At 44.1% G+C, this 17,580-nt stretch overlaps 1 protein-coding gene across 1 annotated transcript; it reads left to right on the forward strand.

The window, feature by feature from the left end:
• Positions 1-1,405: 1,405 nt before the first annotated feature.
• LOC135897250 (sulfotransferase ssu-1-like) lies at positions 1,406-9,131 on the forward strand. The gene is made up of 3 exons (XM_065425832.2): positions 1,406-1,515; positions 5,547-6,021; positions 8,540-9,131. Exons 2-3 carry the CDS (start codon positions 5,566-5,568, stop codon positions 9,023-9,025), a joined length of 942 nt encoding a protein of 313 aa, XP_065281904.1. The 5' UTR covers positions 1,406-1,515; positions 5,547-5,565; the 3' UTR covers positions 9,026-9,131.
• Positions 9,132-17,580: the final 8,449 nt, after the last annotated feature.

The following is a 17,580-nucleotide window of genomic DNA, read 5'->3' on the forward strand; positions in this document are numbered from 1 at the left end:
ACGGCGACGCCAACAAAAAATGCGTCTGGAGTGTGCTTATATTTGCTATCGCAATAACAATGTGCACCCCCGCATCACTACTGGAACACTATATCCATGTAGCACCCTCGCCCAAACGCGTATTTCAATAGCTCAAAACACAGTCATGTTAAGAAGCCGTATTTTGATAATGTATTCATATGCCTCGCATACTGTTAATACGGGGACAACCTAAGTGCAGGTGTTTCTAAACTTACGCTCCCGGAAGACAAATAACATTTATCTTCCGTGACGTACTGCAGTAAATACCGTGGCTGGGCAATTAAAAACAAAGTAATCGAAGAAAAGCTTCCAGAAATACATTTTAATGGTATTCAATTGAATTTTTCTTGGACCAACGGTTCCCCGCTGCGTTAGTATCCAAATCTCTAATCGGTCAGAGCTGGATGATAAAACTAATAAAATGAAATGAAATAACATTCTGTTGCACTGCGCTCGGCTGCATTCCCATAGAAATTATTTTCCCATCGTGATAGAAGCGATAGAAAATTTTGAGAAAGCTAAAATATAAATTTTACTGAAATGCTCAACAGCGATAGGCAACCCAACTATTACATTGATTCAAAGCATGTCACTTCATTTTCGCCTACGCTTTCTATTTGGCGCAGGATCATCAAGACGAAGGTTTAAGTCACATACATGTGGATTAAGTTATCAAAACGAAGTGATGGTGAATATGCACAACCTTAACTTCCCGCGGAAATACGCAAGAACAAACTTGGATGTGTGTCCCGCTTTCTTTTATGTCTAAGCTTCAGTTTTACTACAGCGAACGCCTTCATGAAAGTACTAAAACAAGCGCAACTTCTAACGCAGGTTATCAAAACTAATCTTAGATCGAGCTGTAAAATGTGCTTAAGAAAAATGATGACTTAGTGACATGACGTGCGGCTGAAAACCTGACATGCGCATCACCTTTTATATTTCCTTCTCATTAAGATCTGGCTTCTTGCGCCGTAATTTTTGACGTGTATATAGTCGTGACTTTTCCCAGACTAGCAATAGTCGCAACATAAATCAAGAAATCACATCCACGAACTGAAATATTATTTGAAACTACCAGATTAACAATTTATTATATATTTTGCCATCTTCCTATAAGGTCCGCTGCAAATGGGAACAGCATGTTAACAAATGCTATACCGTGATGCTACGACGCGTAAGAATATTTTTTCTACCGTGTCCCACATCGTGCGAGCACTTCAGTTCGCAGCTTCGGCTGCTGGTTGCGGCTATGCTATCGGACACAAAACTCGGTTCACCCTTAGATAGTAACAACGAGAGGTGCACGGTAAAGGGCGTTCAAAAGGGTATCTCAGAACAGATTACGCACCAGAGAATACGCTTCCTTGTTGATCCCGGAACGGACATCATAAGCTTTGTCGTTTCTTCCACTGGCACCCGCCTTCACACTCATTTAGAAAGTACGAAGAAGAACACTGAAAAAACTGGTACTAGGACGCGTGTAACATTCAGGTAAGTTCCGTTATTAGCAACTTCCGCATCGTTTTTGTAGTGGAGCGCCATTATGTTCAACGATGCTAAATTGCAATTTGTTATTTGAAGATAAATCTCGGGGAGAAGCATCTTTGATTGTTGGTGGAAGAATATAGAGCAGAAATACGTAGAATGTTTGTTAGAAAGTTTTATGCCATATACATTTTGGGCACAGCGGTAAAGGGGTTGCCATTGCCGTTTTTTCGAAAGATTGTGGTGCAAAATGTTTGTTTCTTTATTCTAGCCGCTTAACAAATTACTTCAAAGATTGCCAAAACTCCTACTGAAAAATACTTCCTACGCCGCAGTGGTTTGTCAAATAAAATAGGGTGTCCGCGCGGCCTCGCTATCATCACCTCGAGCATTATATTAGCAAAAGCTTTTGCGAACCGTCGAAAGCTTTTCAGCAAAAAAAACCTTTGTAAAGCGAGGTCTGCTAATAAAAAATATAATAATAATAATTCACAGTATATAGAAATTGCCTTCTCAATCGCATAATCGTTGTGGTCACCTTTCCCAGGAATTATGGAGTCGCCAGAAAGTAAGGTTGTACTTTGATCACAGGTGTTCTACTGCTTACAGCCTTTCACTTTTTTCCGAAAATAGAAAAACTAACTGTTACAAGCAGTTTCTGTGGTAACAAGTAACTGCAAATCACAGATCACCTACTAAATGTTTTTCCATGCATTTCTCATTTCGGTCATCTGTCATGGCATGTGGATGGGGTTGGGACTACGGAAGTAGTGGCATTACTAATTACTAATGATGCGGATCGTGCACAGGATGGTCAGGAGTCAGTAAAGATAGAAGTAGTGAGTTTGATCATGGCCTTTACAGGAGGTGCTCGCGAGATGAAGCGTGGCCAGGTTTTCTATCCAACACTATATGAAGACGGTAGTCTGTTCATGACAAACACTCTTTAACAAATTCTCTAATTTAACTGCACCTTAAGTTGGTCACTCATTGAATAAAAGCGCACAAGCAAACCAGCGCACTTAAATCCTGAGTGACATAGTTTGCTATGCGTCAGGAAATTGGAGCTTCTCCGGGCACACTTTTGGTCAATAATGAGATTAGTACAGTACAGGCAACAACAAAAAAGTTATGCTAATCCAACGGCAATATTCCCACATTTCTCAAACGAAAGTTTGGACAATGTTTGTGCACGAGTTTCTCGATGTTTACGCATACGTCGATGCAAATGCTCATGAAAGGATAACATCAGATGTCTGCGTAATCTTTACACTTTTTGTGTAGAAGTATATTGTTCATGTGGTCAGTGGAGTAAATTATTGGCCTGTTTAAAAGGCATGCATCGTGTTGTTCCGTTCGAAACTGGCTAGCATGCCGCGTTTACGCCACAATGTGCTCTTGCGTTTAGTGGCGTAATGTTTCGATTGCTCATCGACACGCCTTTTAATGGCCACTACGTTCTTCGCAGCCACTTAACACGCGCTAACTACAAAACGCTCACTTTCAATGCACGCATCGAGGTACCGACTCTAATTGATCAGTTGACATACTACGCGAGAAAAGTCGACCAAACCAAACCCCGAGAGAAAGTAAAGTATACATCACTTTAACATATTTTTGTCTTCATAAACCATCCATCACAGCATCGCACTTATTTTGGGCGATTTGCCAAGGTACATGTAAGCCCAGTGGCATCAAGTGTAATATGTTCCTGCATGTACGTCTGTTGATTCGGTGAGAAAATGGGAAGAGGGGGGGGGGGACTAGCGCGAAACCCAGGGTAAAAGACAGAGGAAGCTTCGCTCTAAAAAGGCCTCAGGGAATTTTTGTACCTATCACCATAATGACGCATGGAACAGAGACAAGCGAGCAAACCATGCCACGACACATTCTGTCTTGCTCTCACCAATACAGCTCAGTTCAAACTTCGTGGCCATCCCCTATACGTAGAATTCTCACCAAAACTCGTGGCAGTAACCTTCTACTGTGAAAGTCAGTGACAATTTAAGTGTATACATAGCTGCATATCCACATGCTATGTCCGCGCCATCCCACAAGAAACCTCGCGGCCACCTCAGCTGCCGCAAGTAGTGTCAATTTTGCTGCCAATCACAATGCTGAATGATCTCACGACACAACGTATCTTGTTGTAATCAAAGCATCCAGGAAGAAACTTCTTAGGAACCCCCCTGTCAATATAGTGTCCTTGCGGCAACTTGATTTCAATCGCTATCGATCAAGCGGCCGCACCAGATGTGGAGGGGCATGTTGCGGAAGAAGTTATATTGGATTTACAGCGAAGCTGTGTATGGCTGTCATGCCGGGATTTCTTCGGGGCGTAATTTGGCGAGAAAATGCTTATCACCAACTGTTTGTACTCCCCAAAGCCGAGGCTACAAGCGCTTAGCAAAGCGAAGTGAACTGTGCATACAGTCATTGAAATCCCACCTGCACCATACAGAGAAACATCTGTTTCAATAAAGAACAAGCTCAAGACAAGCATCCCAACACAAAGAAAAAATCACAAAGCACGCCTGGGCCTACATGCAATGCGAAGCACGTAGCTATCCCCGCATACGTATCCATGCGCAAGCTGTCGCGGAGACGGAATTTTGACGGTGCATACGAAGGAGGGAGTCAAGTAAATACAGTTTCGTACGCAAAAGAAGTACCCACCTAGTAATTGATTTGTTTTGTGACAGCGCTATGGGAAGACCACATGTAGTGAATAGTCTTGCATTCGAAGCGCGGCAAATGTATCTTCTTTCTAGTCCATTCTTTGTCCATGCAGAAAATGCAAGCGCTTGAACTTTTTAAAAGTTGTGGGATACATTGATCTGCTGTGTATTCATATAGGACCGCTTTCAGGTTCCAAAATATTGTTGGAAACTTGCGCCTGTCCACTGTACATTCCTTTCATCATCCTTGTTCTATTGCATTGCCTTGTTATGGGCTCAAGAAAGCGCCTGTTATCCCAAAGAACGGTTTTACTTCGTTAGCTGCTGCCTTTCGGTGGCTTAACAGTGTCTTGATGTCGGTGGGGTGCTCACATCTGTGCCATCCCACCATCGTGGCACGCTTCGTTAGTGCGCTTGGTTTCCGTCGGCCAGGCTTTGGCTTCCTGTCGAGAAAAGAAAAGTAAATAAAAATCGAAAATAGGCCGGCCGCAACACACCGCCTCGTGCAGGTATGCTATTGATTTCGATGGCAACGTAAAAAAAAATGGTGATGAGATCTATGTTATAGCCTCTCTTTGTCCGTGTCGGTACAACGCCACCAACACAGCACAAGGCCTGTTCTCTCCGACATATGACGTCATGCTATGGCCCGAAATTTCCATTAGCAAGGCTGGCATGACGAAAGCGGTGACGTGAAAATCACTGCCGCTTTCTCGGGAGCACACCAATTAGATATTATGGCTCTATGGCAGTCGGGCCAGTAGCATGATGTCATAGATCGGAGTAAACAGGCCTTGTGCTGTCTAGGTGGTATTCGTCCGTTACGCTTTAAGAAAGCCTTCGGATGTGGCGGTGTATTCGCTCGTGTAGCGCGTACCACTTTTCGTTTATTTAAATTTATTCGGTAAGAGAGATAAACTCGTCGATGACCTCCAAAGTGCTCATATGGTTCTGCCACTGAAGTTCAATAACTAATATGTAGACAATAAAGCCCTGCAAAATATCGCCGTAACTGCAAAAATTGCTTTGTATCTAGAGTCTTCGAATGCGAACACTTGCATAGGGACAATAAAGGTGAGGTGACTTAAGTTGCTGCAACATTTAAAGCTTTGTGAAATAAAAAAAAATATTTTATATTATATTAGGCTGTCTTTAGGTTCATCATTTCTTATGCCAGCGCCCGATTTCACATGGTTTTCAGGTTGGTTCTCGAAGCCCTATCCCTCATAAATGTGCACGTAAATAAGAGCACGTTTAATACCACATTGAGATTTTCGTTCATGTGGCGCTGATTAGAGTTTCTCATTGCTTACCAAATAAAGTTGGAATGGCTGATGTTATCTACCTAACGTTTTGCAGGCACGACGATACGATCGAAATGGACCAAGAGTCATATCGGTTTGTCGAAGGAGTGTGGATGCACAACTTCTTCCGGGACGAAGCCATCCGCTCAGTTATCAATTTCAAACCTCGAGACGGAGATTTTGTCGTCGTAACATATCCTAAATGTGGAACCACGTGGACGATGTTCATTGTTTACAACATTGTGACACGTGGCAAAGAACTTTCCAGCATTGGGGAGTTTGGGCTCGTGTGTCCGTTTATTGACATGATTGGAGCCGCAGCGGCCGACAATCCATCCAGAACAGGTCCGATTATGACCCACCTGCCGTTAAGAGTTTTCCCGCCAGTGGACAACGCAAAGTACATATACGTCGCCAGAAACCCTTATGACTGTGCGGTGTCCTATTACCACTTCCTCAAGGGACTGACTCCAAAGACGGTCAACGACGTTTCGTTCGAGAAGTTCCTACACCTTTTTTTATCCGGCAAAGTAAGTGTAATCTTCCTAGCATGGTAGTGAAAACATTCAGGCTACAGAATTATTTGTCCAATACGAATCGTATTTGCCTATCTAAGCTAAATGCAGCTGCATATTCAATAGGGAACCCTAACGTAAATTTCATTAATCAAATCGGTCTCTACATGCTTCCGTGTACTTTTATGTGCGAGAATAGCGCTTATCTTAACAATACAGTGCAGTGCAATAGAGTTCAATGCAATACAATGACTACAGTGGAGCTTGAAATTCTTGTCCATTTAAAACTGTTTCACATCTGTTTCACACCACTATTTTTTTCATGCAGATCCGTGCGAACTCTTTTACTTAGGGTCCATGTCAAACTTTCTGCACTTCACCGACCTGTTCAGCCGCGAGCGAAACTCCCATCTTTAAGTTACTACACAGTTGATGATGTCAATGGCAGGCATGTTCTCCTACGATGCATAAAATTTAACCTTCCATTGCCACTACTCCTAACACAAAGGCTATCACATAGACCTTCATTGTGTTATGTCGAAATGACGGAAGACCAGCAATATATAGCATCCAATGGGACTAACGTTGTGAGACATTTTGTAATAAATACGTTTTCTTTGAATTGAATGACAGGAAACTTTTGACAGAATGTCTGAAGGGAAATATGGGAAAAGCAATATTTTTCTTCAAACCATAAGTTGTACAAGTCCTACACAAGTGCTTGTTCTTGTACTTGGAATGCAGAGTCGGAGGGGGGCCCATACTAATAGGGCAGGTAAAAAGAAGTCGTTAAACTGTCAATCTGGGGTGGAGACCATTGCGGTCGACGTGTGCTATTTGGCTAAAGTGTCATGCTAGGAAAGGGCTGGGCGTGGCAGGCCCTCCTTTCTCCTTTTTTCCTTCGTTTTCCTATTTTCATCCTTTACTCATGTGAGTTGTGATAATGACAGCCAAAGAAGCCACAGTCTCGTTCTAAAGACGTAGCACTGAATTCGATAGCACATTACTATAGACAGTCGGCCATAACTATTTGTAAACATTCCCTCACAAACTAAAATAACGAGCATGGTGTCACGTCCGCACAGGTAAACATGGCACCATCCCACTCGATGACCGGCGATATTCGCTGTCAAAACGCTGACGTGAGGAAGTACGGCAGCAGCAGCGACTGAATTCACTTTCATGCAGACTCTCGTTTCTACGGGCCCTAAGCGGCGAGAACACAGCCTACACGTAGCTGTCAGCTCTCGTTGCGGCTAGATTCAGTAGCCACCACAGATCGCTTTCAATATAGGGCCCACGCAACCGAGCTCTATCACGCAATAAGCAGCCGCCACAAGAATCCCACCCCCCTCCCCGGCACTTAGCATATTATGCAAAACATCACGCTCCATCCCCGCCTGCCTCCTTTGCACGTGCCAGATGAAGCCACGATCATCGGGTCACCCTCGCATGCTTTTACTCGCACGCACAGCAGATGGCGCGCCACCGAGATGTTAGGGCACTTAGAGTTTAAACGCTACGTAACGGCGATGGCGGGAATGCGCCTGGAGTGATGTTGAATTAAAAAAAGACAGTCCTAATGCGGTTCTGGTTGAATGATGCAATTTGATTGAGCGTCGAGAGAGGCACCTCAGAAATCACAACAAGAAAGCGTTCTTCAAGATATCACGACGTAGAACGGGCTGCATAGTAATTTTGTCCCAGCAAGTAGTGCGGATTCCTGATGGTAAAGACATTATCTCAGGTGGCAAACAATATGACCGAAATAATCAAGAAGGAAACTTGCAGCCATATAGTGCGAAAAATGTTATTGTACGGTTAGGTTACATGAACGATACAACGCGATCAAGGTTCTCTGCCAGACTCTCCGGTGCATTTGACTACTGCCGTTCGCAGGGCCGTATTACGTAGATTACGTGCCCTGGCATATCCTTTTATTGCAATTTCATACTATAAAATGGGTCAATCACAAGGGATAGGTAGTGTTTACCTGCACTAACTACGTAAAAGACTAAAGTAGAGCTCTAGATAATGTTCAGTTTTAATGCGAAAACATTAGAGGGCTCATGAAGCGGAAAGTCCAGTGGCGGTGCCGGCGATGGCTCTAGGAGACACGTGGTCAAAGTGACGTGCTCATGGCACTCCTCGTGCGTTCGTCGTCGTCTTCCTCCACAGCTAGGTCCGATGCCGCTCACGATGCCACCGTTCCCACACTGCCCTTTCCCTTGCGAAAGCGCTGGCCCGCTGCCAGTCGGGGTGGTGATCGTTTACTGCTCAAAGTTCAACTCCCGCCGCGGGCAATGTGTTTGTGTTGTTTGTAAGTGAGGTAACAGTTATTACGCACCAAGAACATCAACACGTAACGAACTTTCGGCTAACAAAAAGTACGCGAAGTAGATAACAGCAAATTATCCGAGTCTAATCTTATAATTAAGCAAAGTTCCCTCTGTTTTGACACTAAATTTGTGTAGACATAAGTTGTTCTTCATGCGTTCTAGGTACCAACGACCCACTTTCTTTTCGTGCACAGGTAATTTACGGCGACTATTTCGACCACCTGCTGGCATGGTACGAGCGGAGAAACGATGCCAATGTCCTTTTCCTTACCTACGAGAATCTAAAGGCGGACACGAGAGAGCAAGTACTCAAGATCGCCGACTTCCTCGGTAATGAGCATGGAGCTGCACTGCGGGAAGACGAGACACTTCTGCAGAAGTTGCTGAAGGCCTGCAGTCTCGAAAGCATGAAGGTCTGCTTTAGTGTCAAGCCAACTGACCGAGTGAAGAAAATGGTGGAGACAGCGAAGGACAAGCCTGACTCGTTTGAAATGGTGAAGGACATACCAACCAAGACTGGCGAGATGCACGAAGGAGCTGGCTTTGTGCGTAAAGGAATCGTAGGTGACTGGAAAAACTACTTCACGCCGGAGCAGATAAAAGAAACCAAAGCCTGGATAACGAGGAATACTCTAGGGAGCGACGTAATGGAGCTTTGGAATGACTGTGACCTGCCTTAAACATTCGAAGGTAACGATCTCTTCAGTGTCAGAAGACTGATGTTTGCGAATCTGCATTTTCTCATCAATATTTAAATAAGGCTGTGTAAGCGAGGAAAGATATGTAAATTTTCTGTTCCCTGTGTAGATCTTGTTTCTGATAAAGAAATTCCTGCTACGCTTAGATAAATACGTAGAGGAAATTTCTTTCTTTCATTATGATGCCCGCTGCAGATGCACATTAAGTGAGTAAGTCGTAGTAAAGAGCCCGTCCACGAGATTGGTAACTTCCGGTCATATTAAGTACACGTAACGATTATTCACAAATTTATTAGCCAGAGTGACCGCCAGTTTTATGATTTGCCGGGCCAAGTGCTAGAAACAGCAAAGTCGAATGTATCAGCATTGTTCTGAAATCTAGAATGTGCGCTCCTAGATCCGAAAGTATTGGCACACGTAACCACCTATGTTCCCCTCGTGCTTAACTCGCCCTCCGAGACACTTGGGCCATGCGTCACTTGCAAATATCTCGTGTACTTTCTCCATGTGAGCTCGCGCTTTGAGACCTTGTGTCAGACTGGACCATCTTGGGGATGTGCCTGCATTCTAGGCTACTTTCCTCGAAGCAACTAACGCTTCGCAGAAACATTGCCACTTTCCACTGCACTCATGACCGGCCTTAGGCCAACAGATTTGAATACCCGGAGTGCAAATGTCCTCTTCATTCTAGCATACACCATATGACAAAGCCATATGTAAGTACGACCGCACACAGCTGACTCGCTGATGATATGAACATCTGTGTTTCTCTAGCTTGGGCTCGTACATATCCTTGGCGTCTAGAATGACGCCTAGCCACTCTGCACAAGTTCCCTCTCCATTACCGTGAGGGAACTTGGTAATAAATCTCTGCAGTGCTAACAACATAAATGCCCCTCACACCATCCTTATACGACTGGTTACAGTTTCAGCTGCTTGCCAGATTGGCGAAAGTGTATTCAATAGCTGAGCTTCTCAAAACGCTGGATACTTCTTCTAAAGAGGACTTAAACTAATTTAGGCCAAATAAGAAAACTATTAGTGTGCGCTACACGGCTTCAACCAAGCTAGTATTGTAGTGTTGTTACCTGTCGTTTTGAGCAGTTCAATATATTTCCGACTTTGAGCTTAAGCCCGTATTTGTCAAAACTTGTTTAACCTAAAGTGCACTGAAATAAATACGCGAAATCTTCGATTTAGAGGTTGCAGATTTTAATGAATAATGTCCACATGGACTTTTTGCATGAAGATCCATGTTTTCGTTATACTTTTTGAGTTCAAAGAAAGCCCGTGAAATCTGGAGTTGTACCGTGTAACTAGTAACTTCAGCGCTGCAGAAATGGTGCCAACAAGCCGACTTCGAGCGAATAGTCAATGCTTATCTTAGGCTAAACATGAAGAACATGCCGCAAAAGATGTTATGTTTTCGATGAGACGGCCAGGACCGCTACCTCGATTGCATCGTCATCAGCCAATGAAACTTTTTCCACTATGCTATCGATGTACAGCGAAACTTTTGACAGAGCTACGAAAATGTGGTGTTTGGTGTAGCTATGGCTCCATTCGTTCTATTGCTTAGGCACCCAAAGGATTTAGGCAGAAGTGGAGGCAATGACCATTGTGTTTGCGCCGTATAGTTAGCTCAAGCCCGGTTCAAACACATCGTCTGCATACAGCATTACCCTTACTTCCGAAGCATATTGAGGACATTAGTGTTAATGCGATCAAGTGACTAGTCATTTGACAAATTTGGTAATTTTTAGCCCCGATAGATTGGACCCACAACAGCTATATAGCTAAAAACAATTCAATTGGCTGTTTCTCAATACGCTCAAGAACTTCTGCGTTGAAGATCTCGCGTGTAAAGCAGCGGGTTTTTGATTCCACAAATGTTTATTTGAAGAACACGACGAAGAAGAAATATTTAACCCATCATAGTTTAGCACAATGTAGATCAGAGTATCATCTAGATCCTTAGTCTATGTGGCTGGTTGTAAATATCTAACATGAAAGTCAGCATAAATTACAGGCACATGCAAAAATAAAAATTGAAAATATTACACACAAGCTTTAAAGTGATGTTTCAGTGATGAGATAGTAATCGGAAGTAGCTTTGTATTGAAGCGAGGTTATGCATTCAAAATTTTTGGCAGGACGGAAGATGCCACCCCAAGTCTAAATGCACGTGATTGAAACGGCTCTCTCGTGGGTGAAATGGCTGCAGCACTGATGGCGTGTGCCGGGTCAGTTTCATGGCTTCAATGGCTCAGTAGCTTCTTGCCCGACTTCGAACATCTTTGTTGATCTCTCATCTGACGAACAGGTCTGATATAACCCTATGTGTCGCTCTCATGCCACGATGGCTTAACCTGTGCAGTGAATCGAATACTGACCGCCGAAACTAATGGGGCATGAACGGACCTTGGGCTGCCAGCGATGTGTCGGACGTGACCAATTGGCACAGCTCGGGGTCGTTTTGCTGGGTCACGGCTAGAGCTTGGAAATCCAAGGCGCTAGAAGGGACAGTGCCGTTACGCGACAGCGAGTCAGCTGCTTGACTTTCTGTCCCATAGATGTGGGGGATGTGAGTAGAAAGTTTCAGAATAAAGGAAAATTGCCAAAGCTCTCATTCGGAGTACGAGGAATTGTTGCGCTTGAAAACGAAGGTTAATGGCTTGTGACCAGCCGAACGTAAAAGCTATAGCCTTCAAGAAATAAACGGAAATGCATGACAGCACCATAGGTGGCCATCACTCCCTGCCCCTCTCCCCCCCCCCCCCCGAGGGTGCTGTAGAGAGCGGCTGTAGGTTTCAGGTGCTTTGAGAAGAAGCCCAGTGGTCCGTTCCATCGTGCTTCTGCAGTGCTGCACACACTGCCGTGGTCAACGCGTCTGCTATAAAGCAAGTTGGCCCGTCGGGCAACAAGAATCAGCAACACTACAGTTGAGGAACACGTTTTTGTGTCGTGGAAGGAGTTTTCGTGCTGCGAGGACCAGTGGAAGGTAGCCGCTGTCTAGAAGTCGCTGTGCAGGAGGCCGGTAAACGGCTGAAGAACTTGTGCACAACATGGTATGAGGTGGATGTGGAAGTTTAGAAGCCCATGATTCTCGCGCAGTTTTCGGAAGGAGGTTGGACAGGTGAAGTCCTCTTCTGCCCACACCTATGACTCCAGTGGCTTGATGGCTTGGGGTGAAATGCGATTGCCGAGAAAATCCAGGGCTTCAACTACAAAAATGCTTCTTTGGTTCTTTAGAGCCAGGTCGTGCTAATCCAGTCGCTCAAATAAATGGCGAAGGTGCTCATTGTGCTCTTCGTATGTCTGGCATGCGACGTGCTTGCGAAAAGAGTGCCAACTGTGTTTTATTCAAAAGTAAAAGCAGGTCTACTAACTTGCCCTGGTCGCGTCTTAGTCCGGGTAGCTGCCTCGATTTTAAGAAGAAGCAGGGTTAATGGCCCCTAATGTGAGGGACACTGGCTTTGCGAGAAGCGTGCAGAAAGAAGATACGGGCGGTCGCTACAAGCATAAATTAAAGTCAGCAAATGAAAACCTAAGAATCTGGCAACAAAGAAACGAAAATGCGTTCAGCTACAGAAGCTGCCAAAGGGGAACGAAATAATTGAAGTTAACGAACGGTCACCTGAGCTGCATTGAGTGAACAGTGTTAATGACGGAGCACTGAAAAAAATCGCTCTCGGAAAATGTGTGGAAAAAATGAATTCCTCATTTTATACAAACATTTCTGTCATTGGCGTTTCCTTTTCGTAAATATTAGCAACTACTGTTTTCGGAGCAACTAGGAAAGGTCCTTTTAGCGCAGCTTCGCCCGCACGCATGAGAACCGCCAATTTTCTTCTGGCGTTTAGGGGTAAAGTTGGCGTCTAGAATGATGCCTAGCCAGTCTGCACAAGTTCCCTCTCCATGGCCCGTGAGGCATCTTGGTTATAAATATCTGCAGTGGTAATAGCATAAATGCCCCTCACACCATCCGTACATTACTGCTTACACTTTCGGCTGCTTGCCAGATTGGCGAAACTTTATTCAATAGCTGAGCTCCTTAAAACCAGAAACAAGCAGTCACCTTGCCTCATATGTGTGCCGCTGTCAGCAACTGATGCACGGCACCATTAGACTCGAGTGCGGGTTGTGTCAATGGGCTCTAGACACTTCTGTCAATTCACTGAGCGTCAAATTTTGAAGCTCACTTGTAGACTTCGCAGCAAGGCACCAAAGCCCTAGGTTCGTGCAATACAGTCGCACCTTACAACTTTTTGGTGCATCAGTTTTCTTTATTTGCTTGGATATTCTGTTTCGCTGTGAATCGACATCACTTTAGAAAGTCGTATTTTCCTAATGTGATGGTTCTCAAGGACGTCTTGGTAGTATCCGTAGCTCCGTCAATGGCTGCCAGAGAAGTGGTGTTGAGCTCTACCCTACACCTATGATTTGGAAAGTACTAAGTTCCCATAACGCGGCCTTGTTACAACTGCATCCACAAATAATGTACTCTCACTGTTTTGCAACGCTGGCACTGCACCTGCAGTAAAGAGAGCAGTTGTGCCGTTTTATCGTAGAGCTCGATAAAGGCTGGTTTCGTAAATGGTGCTGCAAGACTAATCTGTAGACCCCTTCACACAGAGCTAGGTTGTTTTGTTGGAGATTTAGTCAGTAACAAAACTTGGCAATTATTATTACTGTGCTGACGCTCCCTTGCGAAGTAGAAAATCAAGTGCCGAGTTGATACCCAAGAGTGTGTACGTTGAAACGGCCTTCGTGCAGCAAAATTGGTAGTCCATCGGTCGCGTAATGCGAAGGTTGTGGGTTCGGCTCCTGTAGGCAGCCAGAGGTATTGGCGTCGACATTTTTTTCCTTTGATACATATCTTCTTCTTTTCAAATGAAATCTAACAATATACATTCCCTATCCATTCGTTGGCTTTATTATCGGCTTGCTTCACATGGTCGAGATGTTCATTTTCGTCTGGTTTCAAAAATAAGGTTTCTGTGACAACGAAGCAAAAGCCTTACACATAATAAAGGTGCGTGACTGTTATTGGTGCATTTGTACCAGCACATTCGACACCTACTGTCGATGGCGATGTTATATTTTGATGCCCTATAAATGTAACAGGGCGCTTGTGGAGAAAACAAATCAAACAATTCCGACACTACTATGTTTGCCAAATATTGTAAAAGCACATATATTACTCGCAGACTACCAAAACTATTATAGTTTTGTATGTCGTACTCCCTTCAGATTCTGATGAGGCAGTTCTTTGTCATATGCATCTCTTAAATGTACTGTGTAGCAACTTTAAGGGTGCATATTCCTTGCTTACTCCTTCCTTCAATTTTCGTTGACGATGACGCATTTTCACATAAAATATATTTTGTTTTTTCTTGCCTTTCTGTATGTTACATTTCACACTAAGCTTTCTCATACAGTGTTAAGTTGTATGGTTGTAAAAATGTATATTGAAAAGTTACTTTAAATGAGTGTGTGTTGCTTAACAAATGTTCTTTGACCTTGGTCTGTAAGTATGAAGTGTGCTAAAAGCTCATGCCTTGCTAAGTTTTGAGCCGTTGCAGCCGTCTGCAGTGTTGGGCCAATCGCAGAGATATTGCAATGCAACTTCCCATGGGAATGTGTGCCTCCGTAGGCGCCACTGATTATGTCATATTGCCACTGTGTATGTGCCAGTCATCGTCATGACACTGTTGTAGCCTAACCATTACCCTCATGACATCTTCGTATCACAGCCAACGTGACGCCCTCTCACGCCGTCTTCATTAGGCTGTCTTCATCAAATTTTCCTGCTACAGTCTATGTCACGCCGCCGTTATTACGCTAGCGTCACTGTCATCCAATTTTCGCCATTGTGTCGTCGCTATACAACCTTCGTGATACAGCCAACGTTACGTCATAGCGTTATACACTAATATCAGGACAGCGCCGAAAGGAAGGACGAAGTAAGACACGTACACAAGGCAGGCCCTTTCTTCACGCTTGATTTCGCATTGCCCTGTTACGTGGTCAAGAATGTACAAACTAGTCCAAACAAGAGCTTTACTGTCATGCACTGGTTGTAATACCATTCTTAAGGCTTGTTGGCCCATCAGTTGGTTTTAATTCGAAGTCAACGAATAACAGTGTGAACCGAAGGGACATGTAGGCGGCAAACGCATGCGCTTGCTTGCAAACAGTTTTGTTTTCGGTCTTCTACCAAACTGAGGTCATACACATTGCGCACATCAACAAAGAAAAGAATTCAACAAACACGTGCACACGTTCGTCGCTTAGTCAAAACTGCCCACTGTTGTGAACATACATTACAAGAAATCCTTTCTTTTTTACAATCTGTGTCAAGGACGCCTTGCTTATACATGTGTCATCAATCTATGGATACCTTACTTTTAGTACTCTAGCTGTAAGTAATATTTATACATTACCTTCGTTTCCTGCACTTTCGAAAATAAAAGTAGCTGTAAGTCAGTGCTGGTCAGCTTACAATGTTATTCTGACGCCATGTGGCATCCTATCGTCGTAATGTCATCGTCATCATTCCTGCTTCGTTATTCCATCGTAATCACGATGTTGTAATTCAATCACGATTAAAACATAGCCGCCATGCCACTGTGCCTACATCGTCGGAGTCAGGCATTCGGTGCCATATCGGCGTTGCCATATCATGGTAGCTCACGGAGTTTGCATAAGCTAAGGAAGTTATAATCATACTTGCAGGCATCGAGGAGAGTCGTGGGTGAACATTGTCATGTGGTAATGACATTAAGGAACACAGTAGCAATACTGTGAAAGACAAAACTAGTTTTTATTGGGCGAACCTGTCCCCACAAAACAGGCTACACCTAAAGCACAATGAGATTGGCGAACAGAGTCGGCAATCGTCGAAAGTCTGAGCAGCGGGTCAAGGGCGTCAGCTTTTATAGATCTGTCGTCAAATGTTCCCGAATAATCGGTGGCAGCCGCATGCCTTCCACAAAGTTCTACGCCATTCGCGTCGCGCATCATCATCATCATCATCATAGGCCTGGTTACGTCCACTGCAGGGCAAAGGCCTCTCCCATACTTCAACAAGCCAGGTCATGCACTAATTGTGGCCATATCGTCCCTGCAAGGTTCCGAATCTCATCCCCCACCTAACTTTCTGCCGTCCCCTGCTACGCTTCCCTTCCCTTCGAATCCAGTCCGTAACCCTTAATGACCATCGGCTATCTTCCCTCCTCATTACAAGTCCACCCCATGCCCATTTTTTTTTCTTGATTTCAACTCAGATGTCATTACCTCCCGTTTTTTCCCACGCCCAATCTGCTCTTTTCTTATCCCTTAATGTTACACATATCATTCTTCTTTTCATAGCTCGTTGCGTCGTCCTCAATTTGAGTAGAACCCTTTTCGTAAGCCTCCAGGTTTCTGCCCCGTAGGTGAGTACTGGTAAGACACAGCTATTATGCACTTTCCTCTTGAGGGATAATGGCAACCTGCTGTTCATGATCTGAGAATGCCTGCCAAATGCACCCCAGCCCATTCTTATTATTCTCATCATTTCCGTCTCATGATCCGGATCCACCGTCACTACCTGCCCTAAGTAAGACCATTACCATTACCTTAAGACCATTACCCTAAGACCATTACCCTAAGTAAGACCCTTACCACTTCCAGTGCCTCATTACCTATTTTAAATTGCTGTTCTCTTCCGAGACTGTTAAAGGTTACTTTAGTTTTCTGCAGACTAATTTTTAGACCCACCCTTCTGCTTTGACTCTCCAGGTCATTGAGCATGCATTGCAATTGGTCCCCTGAGTTACAAAGCAAGGCAATATCATCAGCCAATCGCAAGTTACTAAGGTATTCTCCATTAACTTTTATCCCAAATTCTTCCCAATCCAGTTCTCTGAACACCTCCTGTACACACGCTGTGAATAGCATTGAAGAGATCGTATCTCCTTGCCTGACGCCTTTCTTTATTGGGATTTTGTTGCTTTCTTTATGGAGGACTATGGTGGCTGTGGAGCCGCTATAGATATCTTTCAGTATTTTTACATAAGGCTTATCTGCACCCTGGTTGTGTAATGCCTCCATGACTGCTGAGGTTTCGACAGAATCATATGCTTTCTCGCAATCAATGAAATCTATATATAAGGGTTGGTTATATTCCGCACATTTCTCGATCACCTGATTGATAGAATGAATATGGTCTATTGTTGAGTAGCCTTAACGGAATCCTGCCTGGTCCTTTGCTTGACAGAAGTCTAAGGTGTTCCTGATTCTATTTGCAATTACCTTAGTAAATAGTTTGTAGGCAACGGACAGTAAGCTGATCGGTTTAAATTTTTCAAATCTTCCGGTACGCTCGAGGTCATGAGGCATTGCGTATATAGGGTGGCCAGTTTCTCTAGAACAATCTGTCCACCATCCTTCAACAAATCTCCTGTTACCTGATCTTCCCCAGCTGCCTTCCCTCTTTGCATATCTCCCAAGGCTTTCTTTACTTCTTCCGGCGTTACCTGTGGGATTTCTAA

The sequence above is a fragment of the Dermacentor albipictus genome, unplaced genomic scaffold, assembly GCF_038994185.2.
Source record: "Dermacentor albipictus isolate Rhodes 1998 colony unplaced genomic scaffold, USDA_Dalb.pri_finalv2 scaffold_35, whole genome shotgun sequence".
NCBI classification, from domain to species: Eukaryota; Metazoa; Arthropoda; class Arachnida; order Ixodida; family Ixodidae; genus Dermacentor; species Dermacentor albipictus.

What these genes read in the sequence shown, in the direction of transcription:
- LOC135897250 (XM_065425832.2), top strand. Translation starts at nt 5,566, where the DNA reads ATGGACCAAGAGTCATATCGGTTTGTCGAAGGAGTGTGGATGCACAAC. An exon ending in ACCTTTTTTTATCCGGCAAA is followed by an intron (nt 6,022 to 8,539) that starts GTAAGTGTAATC and finishes TTTCGTGCACAG; the next exon opens with GTAATTTACGGCGACTATTT.